Source organism: Eulemur rufifrons, chromosome 8, assembly GCF_041146395.1.
Source record: "Eulemur rufifrons isolate Redbay chromosome 8, OSU_ERuf_1, whole genome shotgun sequence".
Taxonomy (NCBI): Eukaryota; Metazoa; Chordata; class Mammalia; order Primates; family Lemuridae; genus Eulemur; species Eulemur rufifrons.
The window spans coordinates 25,004,897-25,019,233 of record NC_090990.1 but is presented as its reverse complement, the minus strand read 5'-3'; the positions used below and the strand labels follow the sequence as shown (position 1 = coordinate 25,019,233).

The following is a 14,337-nucleotide window of genomic DNA, read 5'->3' as shown; positions in this document are numbered from 1 at the left end:
AGAAAATATTCATGTGCAATATAAAAGACAATACAGCCACTTTGTGATTAAGAGCTTAGGATCCAGAGCCAGATCTAGGCTCAGGTCTCAAATGTTAAATGAGGAGAACAGTGACAATATCATAGGGTTCTCTGAACCGTAAATAAAATAAAGCACCGAAAGGACTGAGTACAGTTCTGGGACACAGTAAACATTCAGTAAGTTGAAGCACAGATTATTATTTATCAAAAGACCAAGTATTGAGCCCTCCTGAATACCAAAAAATTCAATATACACAAATTAGATTCCTAAAGCAGCTGTCCAATGGTGGCAGTCAGTTGCTCCATCTTGCAACCCACCAGGAGGACAATGGCTCTAAACCCTTTAGCCCCAGCCAACAGATGATCATTGAGCCCCCAGACTATAGAAATCACCATTTCTGTTGGCTGACCACATTCCTCTGTTGATGTGAGTAACATCCTGCCATTCAGTTCATCTCTTCGGGGCCCAACAGAACACAATGGAGATCAAAAAAGGCTGTCTAGTGATATATAAGACTTCCATTCCCCAATATACTATATTTACGATGCCGTTAACAGGAAGGCTTATAGTAGAATTGAGAGAGCCAGTAAGTTTTGGAAAACTTGTCTTTTAAGTCCAGCTTTGCTATTTCTAGGTGATGTTGAGCAGGTCTCTTAACTACTCTAGACTCTGCTTCTTTAGTCTCCGACATGGGGAAAAAAACAGTAGCTGTCTCACGAGGTTGTTGTGAAGATTTAAAAGAGATGAAATGTATAACTTGCTTGCATAGGGTCAACATTCTTTAAGTACTGGTTCTCATCCTAATTCCCAGAGTTCATGCTAAACAATGGGAAGGAAAACCAGGCCAAGGTCACCTGCCTTCAAATTCCATATTCCAAAGAATCATAAAGTAGTCCATTCACTTAATGGAAATCCAGAATTGTCGACATTTGTGACGTTGCTCTCTTAAAGGTGCCTTAAATTTGTAGCACTCTATACAGATGGTTACAGATACAGAATTAACACTAGCAAAAGACTAAAGTGTGGAGGTGGTGAAATTAGAACCCTTGTGCATTGCTCGTGGGAATGTAAAATGGTATAGCTGCTGTGGAAAATAGTGTGGCAATTCCTCAAAAAATTAAACATAGAATTCCCACATGAACCAGTAATTCTATTTCTGGGTATGTACTCAAAAGAAGTGAAAGCAGAGACTTGATCAGACATTTGTACTTCTTGCTCATTACAGCATTATTCACAAAGCCAAAAGCAACCAAGTATCCATAAGTGGATGCATGAATAAACAATTCACAATTACGGTATACACATACAATGGAACATCATTCAGCCTTAAAAAGGAAGGAAATTCTAATATGCTACCACATAGATCAACCTTGAAGACATTATGCTAAGGAGAATAAGCCAGTCAAAAAAGGACAATTATTATATGATTCCATTTATTTGTGCCTAAAGTAGTGAAATTCATAGAGAGAGAAAGTAGAATGGTGGTTGCCAGGGGTTAAGGAGAGGGGAAAAGGGGAGTTGTTATTTAATGGGTATAGAGTTTCAGCTGAGATGATGAAAAAGTTCTGGAGAAGAATGATGGTGATGGTTGTACAACAGTGTAAATGTATTTAATGTCACAGAACTATACACTTAAAAATGGGTAAAATGGTAAATTTTATGTTATGTACATTTTACCACAATTTGAAAAAGACTAAAGGAAGAATGAACTGTGATTTGAATATGAACAAATGATTTTGCTGACACTCCCACTGGCCTGGATAACTATTCAAGGAAGACAAAGACCTGGATTGGAGGCACTGGTTATTTCTAGTTTCTAGCTAGGGAGATTCAAATAATCTATATTGTTCTTCTACTTAAAACCTTCCAATGGATTCCTATTATAATTAGAATAAAATCTCACCTGACCAGAAATTGGAACACTCATTCATTGCTGATGAGATAGTACGATGGCATAATCACTTTGGGAAACAATCAGGCAGCTATTCAAGATGTTAAATATAGGGTTATATATGATTTCACTCTTAGGTATATACCCAAGAGAAATGAAAACATATGTTCACACAAAAATGTGTACATCAATGTTCACAGCAGCATTACTCATAATAGCCAAAAAGTGGAAACAGCTCAAATGCTCGTCAACTGAAGAATGGATAAACAAAATGTGACATATCCATATAATGCAACAATACAGATGAACCTTGAAAACATTATGCTAAGTGAAAGAGGCCAGTCAAAAAAGCCCCCATATTATATGATTCCATTTATGTGACATGTCCCCTTCAGCCTAATTGCCTCAGGTTAGTTCTGAAATCCCAGAAGCTCAAAGAAGGCTTGAGCTTTGGTCTGGACAATCTCACAATTGCTGCTGGAACAAAGAAGGTAGTCTAGGATAGTACTTCTCCAACTTATACAAACATATGAATCCCCTTTGGATCTTGTTAAAAGACAAATTCTAACTCAGCAGGTATAGGAAGAGCCTGAGATTCTGCATCATTTTAAATAAGTTCTCAGGTGATGCCTATCCTGTTGGTATGTTTTTTTGTTTTTTTTTTTTTTTTCTTGAGACAGAGTCTTACTCTGTGGCCTGGGGTAGAGTGCCATGGCATCAGCCTAGCTCACAGCAAACTCAAATGTATGGGCTCAAGTGATCCTCCTGCCTCAGCCTCTTAAAGAGCTGGGACTACAGGTGCTCACTACCACACCTGGGTAATTTTTACTATTTTTAGTAGAGATGGGGTCTTGCCCTTGGTCAGGCTGGTCTCAAACTCCTGACCTCAAGCAATCCTCCCTCCTAAGCCTCCCAGAGTGCGAGGATTATAGGCGGGAGCCACCACACCCAGCCTCCTGTTGGTATACTGACCAGACTTTTTGAGTAGCACTGGACTAGACAATGAAGTAGTCAGAGTAGTTTCTCATTAGGTATTATGGCTAGTATGTACCAAACCAAATAGAGCCCAGTGATTCTGCATTTGTATCCTATGACTTAAATAGCATTACTATTCTTTCTCTAATTGCAGGATTTCAAAGGTCTACTGAAATACAAAAGTATGACAAATCCTGGGGCTAGAACTTTTTCAAAAGGAACGGATTAATCATTGGGGAAACAGAATCTACATTGTAGGTAACATTCATCTCCATTTTCTGTAGAGTAAGGTACACTGTATCTCCAGATCACTTAGTATTCCCAGCTTGAGACAGCACAGAAAGAGAAATTAAGAGAACATGAGTGTGGGTACCTAAAATCTCTGCACTGAATGAACTAATTATTTATTAAATGGTAAATACAGCTTGTGCCTCTGCCTGACAGCCCTGAAAGAAAATTAGAGAATGAACAGGGGATAAGAAAAGAACTCAGTAGGCAAGAATGAGACCTTTATTTCACAGGAGAACTACCTCATACTTTCTCTGAACGTTAATTTTCCAAACTTCAAAATGAGGATGAGAGACTATGAAATAACAGACCTCTGATGACCAACATGCAGGTACACACAACAATGCCTGTTCCCGAGCCCAGCCATTACTTGGCAGTCTCACCTCTAAGGGCAGGTAGGTATGCTTTTGTTCCTGGCCAACTTGCAGGCATGGCAGGTGGGGATACTTGAGCTGAAGGTTATATTTCTGTTTGAAATACTGTGCCACTGTGCATTCCACAGTCTGTCCACTCTCCAGCTGCAAGGGAAATCTGTTTGGAGGAAGGGAAGGAGGTGTCATAACCCAGCATTCAATCCCACCTTTCTAGACCCACAACTATTGGAAGCCCTAGACTTTGCATCATCCTTCCCAACTCATGGGAAACCAGGCAATACAGGGGTCCAAGAGACAAGTGAAAGGTTTGAAAGAAAATTCCACAAAAGTCAGGACCATATCTGACTCATCTGCATTTCTAACGTTGAGCATAAAACCTGACACAGACTAGGCACTCATGGTCCAGTGTGGCCTGCGGTTAAGAATGGGGATGGAATTAGTGACAGTCTTCCCAAAGAGCCCAGGAGCCTGGCTTTCTTTTTTCAGAAAAAAGAATAAATTGAGAGAGATGCTAACATTTATACAACCATAACAGGAATCAGGGAAACATGCCTCCTCTATAGTAAATGCTCAAGGAGGAACGCAGATCAAGAAGGCAAAAATGGTAGACAGAGTATCAGATCTGGGAAGGCTAAAGGAAGTATGCCAAATTCCCACAGCTTATCTTTGAAAACAGGGCCAACCCAAGGCTCATTCTGAGGGCCAGTGGAGGTAGGGCAGAGGAGGGGTGGTGAGTTGGAAATCTCAACCCTCTTCCACCAATGAAGTATGGCTCAGCAGCCCTGCCAACTTACGTCTGATGGCTGGCAGGGCGACGGGTAACATTACACACACGGTATTTCCTCTTCATCTGTCCACAGTGGGTCACTTCTACCTTCAGACCTGAGATACACACACTGCTTGTCAGGGTTGGAATAGGTTGCTCATTTGCCCAGGCTTGGCCTCTCCCCTGAACATATCCCAAGGGGATTTCCTCTTACAGCTAAAGAGAAAGTAGCGCTGTTTCCCTTCCCCGCTTGGTTGGGTCCTCACCCTTGATCTCCTTGGTGAAGCGAACGCGCTGAGAGTCCGTGAGGGGCTTGGGCTGCTCATCTATGTTCCTGATGTCCAGCACCTCACACATGAATTCAATCACTGGTTGTGCCTTGTAGAAGGCAGTGGCTGAGACTGTGGGCATAGGGTAGGAATAGCTCAGCTCAGGTTCTGTCTTCCAGAATAAATGGAGGCACTGCAATTTATACCCTCTTCCTTATAGGGTATTGGGATGGGGACAGGGGGTGCCAGGGCTGTAGGAATTAGACTAGGAGTATGGTTGCAGAGCTGGGAGGGATGAGGCTGGGAGTGTGGTCACTGGACTTGGGGTGCCCCTGGCTCCATAGCTCTCCCCACTCACCATCAATGTTGAGCATCATCTTCCACATGGCAGGGCGCACAGACTGGTGAAAGCCGAACCAGACCTCGCGCCCACCCCCCAGCGGGTGGTAGTAGCCCTCAGGCGGTGAGAAGAAGGAGCGGCCCACAGGGGTGTACCTGGCAGGGACAGGCAGAGAACTGGTCCCTCGGGCACAGGCCCCCACCCTGTGAGGCATCCTGGGCACGGAGGAGCCCTGGCCTGGAAGGCAGGACACCAGGGCTTTAATGCCAGCTCCGATCCTTTACTAGTTGTATGACTGACCTTGTGCAAATTTCTACCTTTTCTCTGCCATGCAGGGACAAATGGGGTGAGGCCGAAAGATATCTAAGAAGTTCAGGGCCAGAGCTTTAAACCATCTAAATGTATATGCACACTTGCCTGGCAAATGGTAGGGCTTCACATAATTTTTTGTTAAATGGCACACTGTGGGACCTTAATATGTGCTCATTCCCTTCCTCCCCAAACAGCAGTTCTGCCGACACTAGCACCCCAGACACTAACTACACCCAATACCTCATAGATGCCAGGTGCCTCATGGCCACATCCAGGGCTTGCACAGACTCCAGGGGAACAGGGATCTGGCCACTGACCAAGGCCTCATGCAGCATGCGCCAGCTCACAATGGCTAGCCACTTGATGGAGACCTTAAAGATTCGATCCTTCCCTTCCCCGGGGATTGTCACCTCAAAGTCGACCTTTAAGAGGGTGAGAGAAAGGGGCAAAGGATTGCATTGCTTTCCCACAGGCCAGCATTCTTTGCCTTGCCCCAACGACCCCCCATTCCATGGATTTGCCAAGAATATGCTCCTCAGTTGATACAGGTTCACAATGAAGACTCCAAAGTAAATCTAGCCCCTTAGTTTCCAGCCACCTTGGAAGTTTCCAGCCACCTCAGTACTTCTGTTCCTCTCAACCACCTCTCAACCCAGTAGGAAATCCTTTAGGTCTATTTTAAATTTAATCTCAGTATGTTTAGGATAAGGACAGCCACATAATAGACTAAACATCAGCACCTACCCACCCCTCACCCTAAAACACTTTCTGCGCACAAAAGACGAAAAGGATCTCTGGATGGCCAGACTCCGAGTAGGCTTACATGAACTTGGTTCCGCCCCATACCCCTGACACAGGTCTAGCCTGACTCCCAACCTTACCCGTTCATTGCCAATGGGCAGCGCTGTGACAGTGTAAATGTTCTTCTTTCCATCATACACGGGCTTGCGATCACCAAATATCTGAGGCTTGAAATGCTGGACCATGTATTCCACCACCTCCCTGTGGGGGATAGGAGTGGCCTGTGGAGGCTGAGAGACTACCACTTCAAGCTTTTGGAAATAATTCAAAGTCCAGGCAATGTCCCATCTATTACACTTAATCCTAGCATCTATTCTATGGCAGTGCTTCTCAAACTTCAACATTCCTATGAGTCACCTGGAGATTTTGTTAAAATGTTGCTTCTAATTCGGCAGATCTAGAGCAAAGCCTGAAATTCTTCATTTCTAAAATGCTCCCAGGTGATGCTGCTGGTCTTCAGATCATCAAGGCTCTAAGGGATCTGAAAGAGTGGACCTGAGAGCCCTCTGAGAAAAGGGGGAGGCTGAGGGGAAACGGGTTTGGTCCCAGGGTCTACCAAGAATCAGGAAGAGATTCCAGACTGCTCCAATCTCCGACCCCTAATCTGATAAGCAAAATAGGAATGAGATCTGAACTGGAATAAGAATAAACTGTGGAAGAAAAACCTCATCCCTTTCATCTCTCTGAAGCCCTTAGTCTCACTAAAATGTTTTCTCTCCATTATCATCTCTTTTTTGATTTCACTCCCTATCCCCTGCCACTTAGATCCCAGAGTATTCATCATTCCTTCAAAATTCCAGCTCATGCAACCAACTGACCTCTTCACTTTTTAAATCAAAAGTCTTGAATATTACTGGATAAATAGTATATAAGGAGCAACTATAATCACATGGTTTCCATTCCATTAGGCTTCAGTGCTGCCCAGCAATCTTGTTTCAAGTTCCTGATTACTCCCATCCCTCACAGACTGTGTTGAACCTTCTCCACTATCCTTTAACTCTAGAATTCATTCCTGCCTCCTATCAGGAAGCAGCTCTATCTCTGTAAAGAACAGAAGGTAGTATTCAAGGCCATCCTTGAACTTCCAGACATACACACAAACATATTTATATGTGCATGTGTCTTTTTCTCCTCCCTTGCTCTCACATTTGAAATGCCCCTTCCATGTATTATTTTTAAATATAAGAAAATATGTTCAACTTCACTTATTAGTAAAATGCAATTTAAAATTAGACTAAGATATAATTATCTACTTATCAGAATATCAAGATTAAAAAAAATCTTATATATTGGATCGGTACAGGCACGGGGAACAGGCACTGATACCTTGTTGATGGGAGTATAAATAGGTACAACTTACCTTTAAAAGTTTTTCCAATATCTGAAAACTTCAAAATGTATTGTGCCAGCAATCCCACTCCTGGGAATTTATCTTACAGACACACTCAACTTTGAGTGCAAAAATGTATCTATATATAATATTTAACAGTTTCATTTTTGTAGCAGAAGTTAGACTCAATGTCAATGTTCCTCAATAGATTTATTAAATAGGTTATAATACAGCCATTCAATGGAATACCTATGGAGCTATGCAAAAGAATGAGGCAGATCTGTATGTACTGATATGTATTATTTTCCAAAATATATTTTTTAGTGGGAAAATGCAAGGCATAGAACAAGGTATATAGAAACCTATATTTTGTGCATTTAAAAAACGTTATATATGCATACATGCTTGCATACACATAGAAAAACATCTGGAAGCATACTCAAGAATGGTAACAATCAATGCCTCTGGGGAAAGGAACGAGGGGACTGGAGACCAGGATAAGAAGGAGACATTTTTCATCACTCTTTTTGTAATACCTGAATTTTTTTTATATCATATATATAGTTTTCAAATAATAATAAAATTAATTTAGTAAGAAATATTGCTTCTTCTAAGGCTAATCCCTCCAACTGTGCATCCTCCCATGTCCTCCTGCCTCATCAAGAACATCCCACTCTTAGTCCTCCCCTTTCTGTCCCATACCTTTAACCTCTCTTTCTCTACTAGCTCCTCCTCAATCTATAAATATACCCATGTCTCATTCTTGAAAACTCTTCATTCATTCATTTCAACAAATATTGAAATGTGCTAAGCACTGTACTTGACCCCTATAGTCCTCTCTAGCCAGCATATTCCCTCTCTCCCCACTTCACTGCCAAGCTATCTGGAAAAAGCTATCTGCTCTCACTATTTCTACCGTATAACTTTCCACTTAAAAATATTTCTTAACTCACTGAAGTAAGTTTAACTAGCCCAACTACTCCACTGAAATTGCTCTGGCAAAAGCACCAATTATCTTCTAATAGCCAAATCCAACTATATTTTTCAGCATTTACTTGGCATCTTGTCCTCAAAAACTTTCTTGGATTTGGTGATACCACCCTCTACCGGTTTTACTTTTACCTTTCTGGCCCCTCTTTTAAGTTTCTGAGACTCAGGAAAGCGAAGACTCCTGGATTTGGTGGCCTAGATGTGCATCACTTACCGGTTGACTCTGCGGGGACACTTATCCGGCTTGATGTCCACCTCGTAGTGGTAGACGTCGATCTTAGGGATGTCCACCTCAAAGTAATTGGCCAGGAGCTTGATTGGTTTCCCCACAGTGCCGATGCCAGGCCGGCGAGGTGCCTGGAACACCTGCTGCAGGGGGGGCAGGTAGGCACCTGCAGCTACAAGACAAAGAGGCTGGTGAGGGTAAAGTCTGGCAATCTAACTACTCTGATCAGAGAAGGCAAAAGGCCTCCCAGCAGGAACGGGAGAACATGGAGAAAGCCTCTTTCCTGCTACCCAGCCCAGCTGAGGGCTTCTAGCTGAGGGCTCAGACATCCAGGTTCATTTGTGTTTTTGTTTTTTTATTTTTTTTAAACCTATCTCCAGTTAGGAAAATTACTGTTGTCATATATTTTAAACTCATCAAGTGAATATGTAATAAGTTCCTATTACATATAAGCAGAGGGGCTAAATTTGGTTCCCAGTAACAAAACCCTTTTTTCCTTCTACGAGATTAAGACACCTACCTCCATCAGGTATCTAACAGTCCAAGAATGCCCTATTCTCTGCTAGCCAGATGCTCACTTCATTCATCATCATCTTGAACATAAAATGGCATCACCTTGATGCTCCTTTGCATGTAGGCAGGAGGAAGAACCAAAGGCCAGGTTGGGGAGAGTAGGGGCAGGTTTGAGACAGGATTAAAGCAACTGAATGGCTGGGGTTGGAGAGAAAGAAAAGAAGAAGCTGGACGTGGCTGCTCACACCTGGAGTCTCAGCTACTTGGGTGGCTGAGGTGGGAGGATCGCACGAAGCCAGGAGTTCACGACCAGCCTGGGCAACTTAGTGAGACCTCGTCCCTAAAAAAATTTTTTTTAATAAAAATTAAAAAAAAACAAAAAAAAAGGAAAGGAGAAAAGGCTAAAAGGATAGAGTTTGGAGACAAAGGAAAGGAGAGAGGCTTAAGTAGGAGACTGGAGAAGAGGCCAGAAGAGAAGGTCACAGCAGGAAAAAAGCTTGAATTGGCCAGAGAAAGGAGGGAAGGCTGGAGTTAGGGACTGGGGCAAGATAGGTTAGAGCTGGAAGGTAGGGCAGGAGGAAACAGGCTGCAACTGGGGAGACAATGATGAGAAAGCTTGAATGAAGAAAGATGGGGTTGGGAAAGCAGAGGTAGAAATCACAATGCTGAAGAAGGAAGAGACACTACCTTTGGTAAGAAGAATACAAGATTCTCCCCAAGCCCCACAGATCCTTCCACACAGAGGGTCCAGACAGTAGCAAAAGGGAACAATTTCAAGACTGAGGGGGCCATTGGGAAAGGCTAGGGCAGGGCCAGCTCTAGCTACTTTCTCCTCTCTTGCTAGTCTGATTGCTGCCCCCAGTCTTATTTTTTAGCTTGCGGGAACAGAAAAAAAGGGAAACAGCCTAAGAGAAGCCTTTGTTCTCAGCTATTATTGTCCTTAGCAGAGGACCAACCTAGGTAGGAGGAGAAAGGGATAAACCAGCCCAGGACCTCCAATTACCAGAGCTCGGCTTTCACAGTCAGATAGGCTGGAGGTGGGGGATGGGGCATACACTCAGCTGGGGGTCAGGAAAAGGTCAGAACCATTCATGGGAGGGGCATCTTTCCCAGAGCTAAGCTGTACTGTCTCCCTCTAACCACCTGTCAAGCCCAGACCTACTTTGCAGACAGGAAAATGGAGGCCCAGCCTGGAAGGAAAAGGTCTTCAGAATTCAGCTATGTGAGGAAATGAAAGCCTAACTACTGGAACCTAGCCACCTACCCCAGAGAAAGCTGGACAGAAAATTGCACACAAGCCCATTGACAGACACACTTAGACACACATTCCCATCACAAACATCCACACATTTAGACCAACGTATGTTTACCTTTATAAACATATCCTTTACCACCTTAGACTAAGTTCTTCAAAGGCAAAGACTATATCTGCCTTGGTCACTGCTTAATCTCTAGTGCCTGGCACACACACAGGAGGTGTTCATTATACAAATATGAAATGAATGAACAAACATATCCAGACACACAAGCACACAAACACATGAACACGTGCAACTGCCCAGAAACAATTATAAACACTGCACAGGACAAACATATATCCTTGTGAGCATAGCTGGTAAAAGACACTCTTCCCATCTCCAGGTTCTTAAATTCCATTCACCTCTTAGCCTCCCAGGCTAAATAATTATTTGGTGCCTGAGGAGAAAGACATCCCCTAGAGCTGGGGCTGGTGGATATCATGGGGGTGGAACATACACTCTGCCTCAAAGCCTTCTCTTTCCCAGAAACAGGACTACACAACAGACTTAGCCTTAGAGCACCTTCCTCTTCAAGGAAGCTTTGGGAAAACAGGGGAGCCCACATCCCCACTTCATCCCTGAACTAGGAAAGGCTGGAGGACACGGGACCCTGTCTCCCATTTCATTTCCCTGAAAGCCTAACAGCAGTACAAAGTCGCCCCCACCCCCTTACCCCAGCTCTTAGCCTGAGAAAGGGAGACACTTCCCTTCAGACCCAGACAGGGACAGACGGCCACTTTGTGATGCAGATGAGGGCCCCAGTACAGAGGACAAAGCTTGGGCCTAGAGGAAAAGGGGCGGGGCCCTTCTCTTCAGACAAAAGCAAGGAGGGAGGGTCTCTGAAAAAGGACACTCCCCCTCCCCCATCTCCAACCACCCCAGAGAAGGAAAAGTAACAGAGCTGAAAGCCCTGGCTCAGGATTCCTTCCCTGCAGTTCTGAGGCCCACATACCTCCCAAGGAGCCAGACTGCCTATTCAAAAGACACAAACTCAAGGCTAGGTTAGCTGGTGGGCAAGCAAAGAGTAAGAGGCCAATCTTTCCAAAAAGGATTTGTCTTCACATGAGTATACAGAAATTATTAAATATCCACCTATGAGCTTAACCATATATGTTCACACTTGAATGTGATTCAGTTCAATTAATTAACATGTAATCTGTCTCGGGACCTATATTCTAGACACTTGCTGGTTCCACAAATAAATCAGACACTGCCTCTACCCTCAGGGAGCACCCAGTACAGTACATGTGCTTGGAATACACCTGAGCACAGAAGGCACACTTGAGCATGAGCATGAGGCTAGCAACAACACCTTAGTTTTGTGTCTTCAGGACACCACTCCTACTTCTTCCAACACAGTAACAGTACTGGCCTAGGAAGGAGGCAGTTATGGGGTCTCTCCATCCTCAGCTTCCAGACTGAATTTCAATTATACCCTTTCATGAGGCAAAGCCTGTCCTACTAGGTTTTTCCCAAAGCTATGACTAACTCCAGACACCAGGCTCTAGACTGTTCCCTAGAAGATTATTTCTTGTAACAAACAAAAAAGTCAATTTTTTCATCACTCCAGAGCCCTTTAGGAATTCATCAGGATAAAATCATTAGTAGTCTAGAATGGGTGCCAGCTCCCAACAATCCATGTGGACCTCAGTGATCCTTCCCCACCCCCCACTCTAGTCCACAGGTCGTTGGAAATAGTTTCCAGCCTAGAAAACCTGGAGTTCCTGGGATGGAGAGAGAGGGGCCTGACAGAGAGTGGAAACAGTTTGCACTGATGTCAGTTGCTCCTTGCACTCAACCTTAGGACCATACCAGCCTTCTCAAGGTTGTTTGTTTGGGAGAAAGTAGTCACTAAGTACTTACGGATCACTAAATGGATGACTTGAGTGGGGTGATAGCAGCTATTGCCTTGGGGGAGGGGGAGGTTAGGTCTGGAATAAAAGATACAAATTCTTCCACCAGGAAAGTAATGAAGTTCAGTCCCAAATGGAAATCTGATTCCCATCTCTAGACCAAATGTTAGCAAGTGGGGAGAGAGGGCCTAAAGGATTCCCAGGTCCCGAATGCTTCTCCCATCACAGGGTAAGACACCTAACACACAAGAGGTACCACTAGCCCCTCCTTAGAACTCCAGTCTTCTTGGGGCAGCCCTGCCTCAGTTTCTCCTCTGCTCTTATCGCCTTTTCTCCTGATTGCCTGTGAATAAGTTAAGACTATCACCTGGGACTCACCAGGGTGAAAGTATAAACTCCTCCCCTCCCCCAACTTGTTTGTAGCTGACAGACTAACTCAGCAATGTTGGCTCTAATGACATTGCCCTAACGGTTTCTGGGGAGTAGAGAGAGGAAAAAAGAAAGATACCCAGTGGGAGATAGGAGCCATGAAAATATTCAAGTATAAAGACTGTAACCTCAAGAGAATTCAATGGAAAAGGTAATTATCCTTGAATTAAAAGCCCCCATCTCTACTCAGTATTGGACCAGAAACTTGCAGACAACTCCTAGGTAGACCTGGTCCTGTCCTTCGTCCCTCAGTAATCAACATCTTTTCTAAGGCCTAGCTTCAAGAGGACCCGCCCCCAAAACATCGCCTGGCTCCCAGGCTTTCCTCATGTGGCAGAAAAAGGCACTTTGGCAGTATCCCTCAACCTATTCTTGGCAAATTGTGACTGAGGGGCCTCAGGGCCAAGGGTAAGAGCCCCCAGGGTGGGGGAAGGGAACCATTTCCATTTGCGCTCTGCCAGCATAACTTTTGAGAGAATGCACCCCATCAGCGCGCTCCTTTTTCCAAGCCAAACAGGGAGGGGGAGGGGTGGGGGTATTCGGACAGCCACGCCCCCACCACGTCGGGCAGCCCCTTCCAGCTGCCACCTCCGCGCATGCTCCGGCGCCTCCGCTCTGGCTCCCCAGATTCACGGGGGGAATCCCAGGGCTGGGTCCCCACCCACCGCCCCCTGACCCTCGCCTCCGCGTCAGGCCCGGCTGGGCGGAGCTCACAGCCCAGCTCTGGCGCCTTCTCCCAAGAGACATTAGCCTAGCCCAGCCCAGTCTGGCTGAGCCCCCGCCCCCAGCATGCGGTAGCTCCCAGCCCATCTGTGTCGCCCCCCTCCTCTCGTGGACACCTGGAGCCCGCCCCCTGCCACCTGCCGGGCCTCTCCGTAGGCCTACCCGGATCTCCGAGAGTCCTTCCGTGCGTTCAGGCCCTTCTCCCAGACTACTTTCCACCCACAGGACTGCAAATAGCCTGCTTGGACAAACGGGCCCCATCTCAGGGCTCTTTTCACATGGTTCTCCCCCGGAACTGCACACAGCCTCCTTCAAACTGAGGCCCCCCCATCCCCTGAGAACCCCTCACACTCAGGAGCCCTTCCCTCACTCGGAAACCATGCTCTTCACGCAGGAGAGCCTTGGTCCTCGGAGCATGCACCGTCCCCCCTTCCCGGGAGCCCTTACCTGCTCCCGAGGGTCCCGCTTCCATCCCATATACCCGTGCGGAGGTCAGGCGGCCCAGAGACTGTGGAGTCCAGCGTGATGGGCCTAGGTACCTCCCACTCTCGCTGCTCTGGCTCCCGGGCCGGGCTCGGCTCCCCAACCAAGCCCGGCCGCTCGCGCCGCCGCCCCCGCAGCCTCCGTTGCCGCCGCCGCCGCGGAGCTTGCAGCAGCTCCCCCTGCGAGCGCCCGGCCAGCTGCCAGTGCGCAGGCGCGACCGCCAGGCCCAGGGGGCGGACGGGAACGAGTCAAGCGGGGCGCTCCGACGGCAACAAAGGCCAATGGAGAGGGGCGGGGGCACCGGGGACCGGAGGCAGCGGCCCCTGGCGGTCACCCGTCGCCATGCAGCCCGGCGGGAGGGCTCCGGTAGAGGCGCCGCGGAACCGCGCAGTGTCGTAAGTGGGGCGGGGCAGAGGGACACCCCCTAGCAGCCTCCGGCCCTGTCTTTTCCCAAA

The 14,337-nt window shown here is 46.1% G+C and overlaps 1 protein-coding gene across 1 annotated transcript in view; it reads right to left on the bottom strand.

The window, feature by feature from the left end:
- LOC138390578 (protein argonaute-1) overlaps positions 1-13,989 on the bottom strand; it is a 35,602-nt gene extending 21,613 nt beyond the window's left edge. Inside the window, exons 1-8 of the mRNA XM_069479756.1 lie at positions 13,847-13,989; positions 8,572-8,755; positions 6,118-6,238; positions 5,477-5,658; positions 4,943-5,079; positions 4,582-4,716; positions 4,344-4,431; positions 3,559-3,706 (exon numbers count right to left, since the gene is read on the bottom strand). Coding sequence (XP_069335857.1) covers positions 3,559-3,706; positions 4,344-4,431; positions 4,582-4,716; positions 4,943-5,079; positions 5,477-5,658; positions 6,118-6,238; positions 8,572-8,755; positions 13,847-13,871 — 1,020 coding nt within the window. The 5' untranslated portion in view covers positions 13,872-13,989. The remainder of the gene's footprint in view (positions 1-3,558; positions 3,707-4,343; positions 4,432-4,581; positions 4,717-4,942; positions 5,080-5,476; positions 5,659-6,117; positions 6,239-8,571; positions 8,756-13,846) is intronic.
- Between the last annotated feature and the right edge of the window lie 348 nt (positions 13,990-14,337).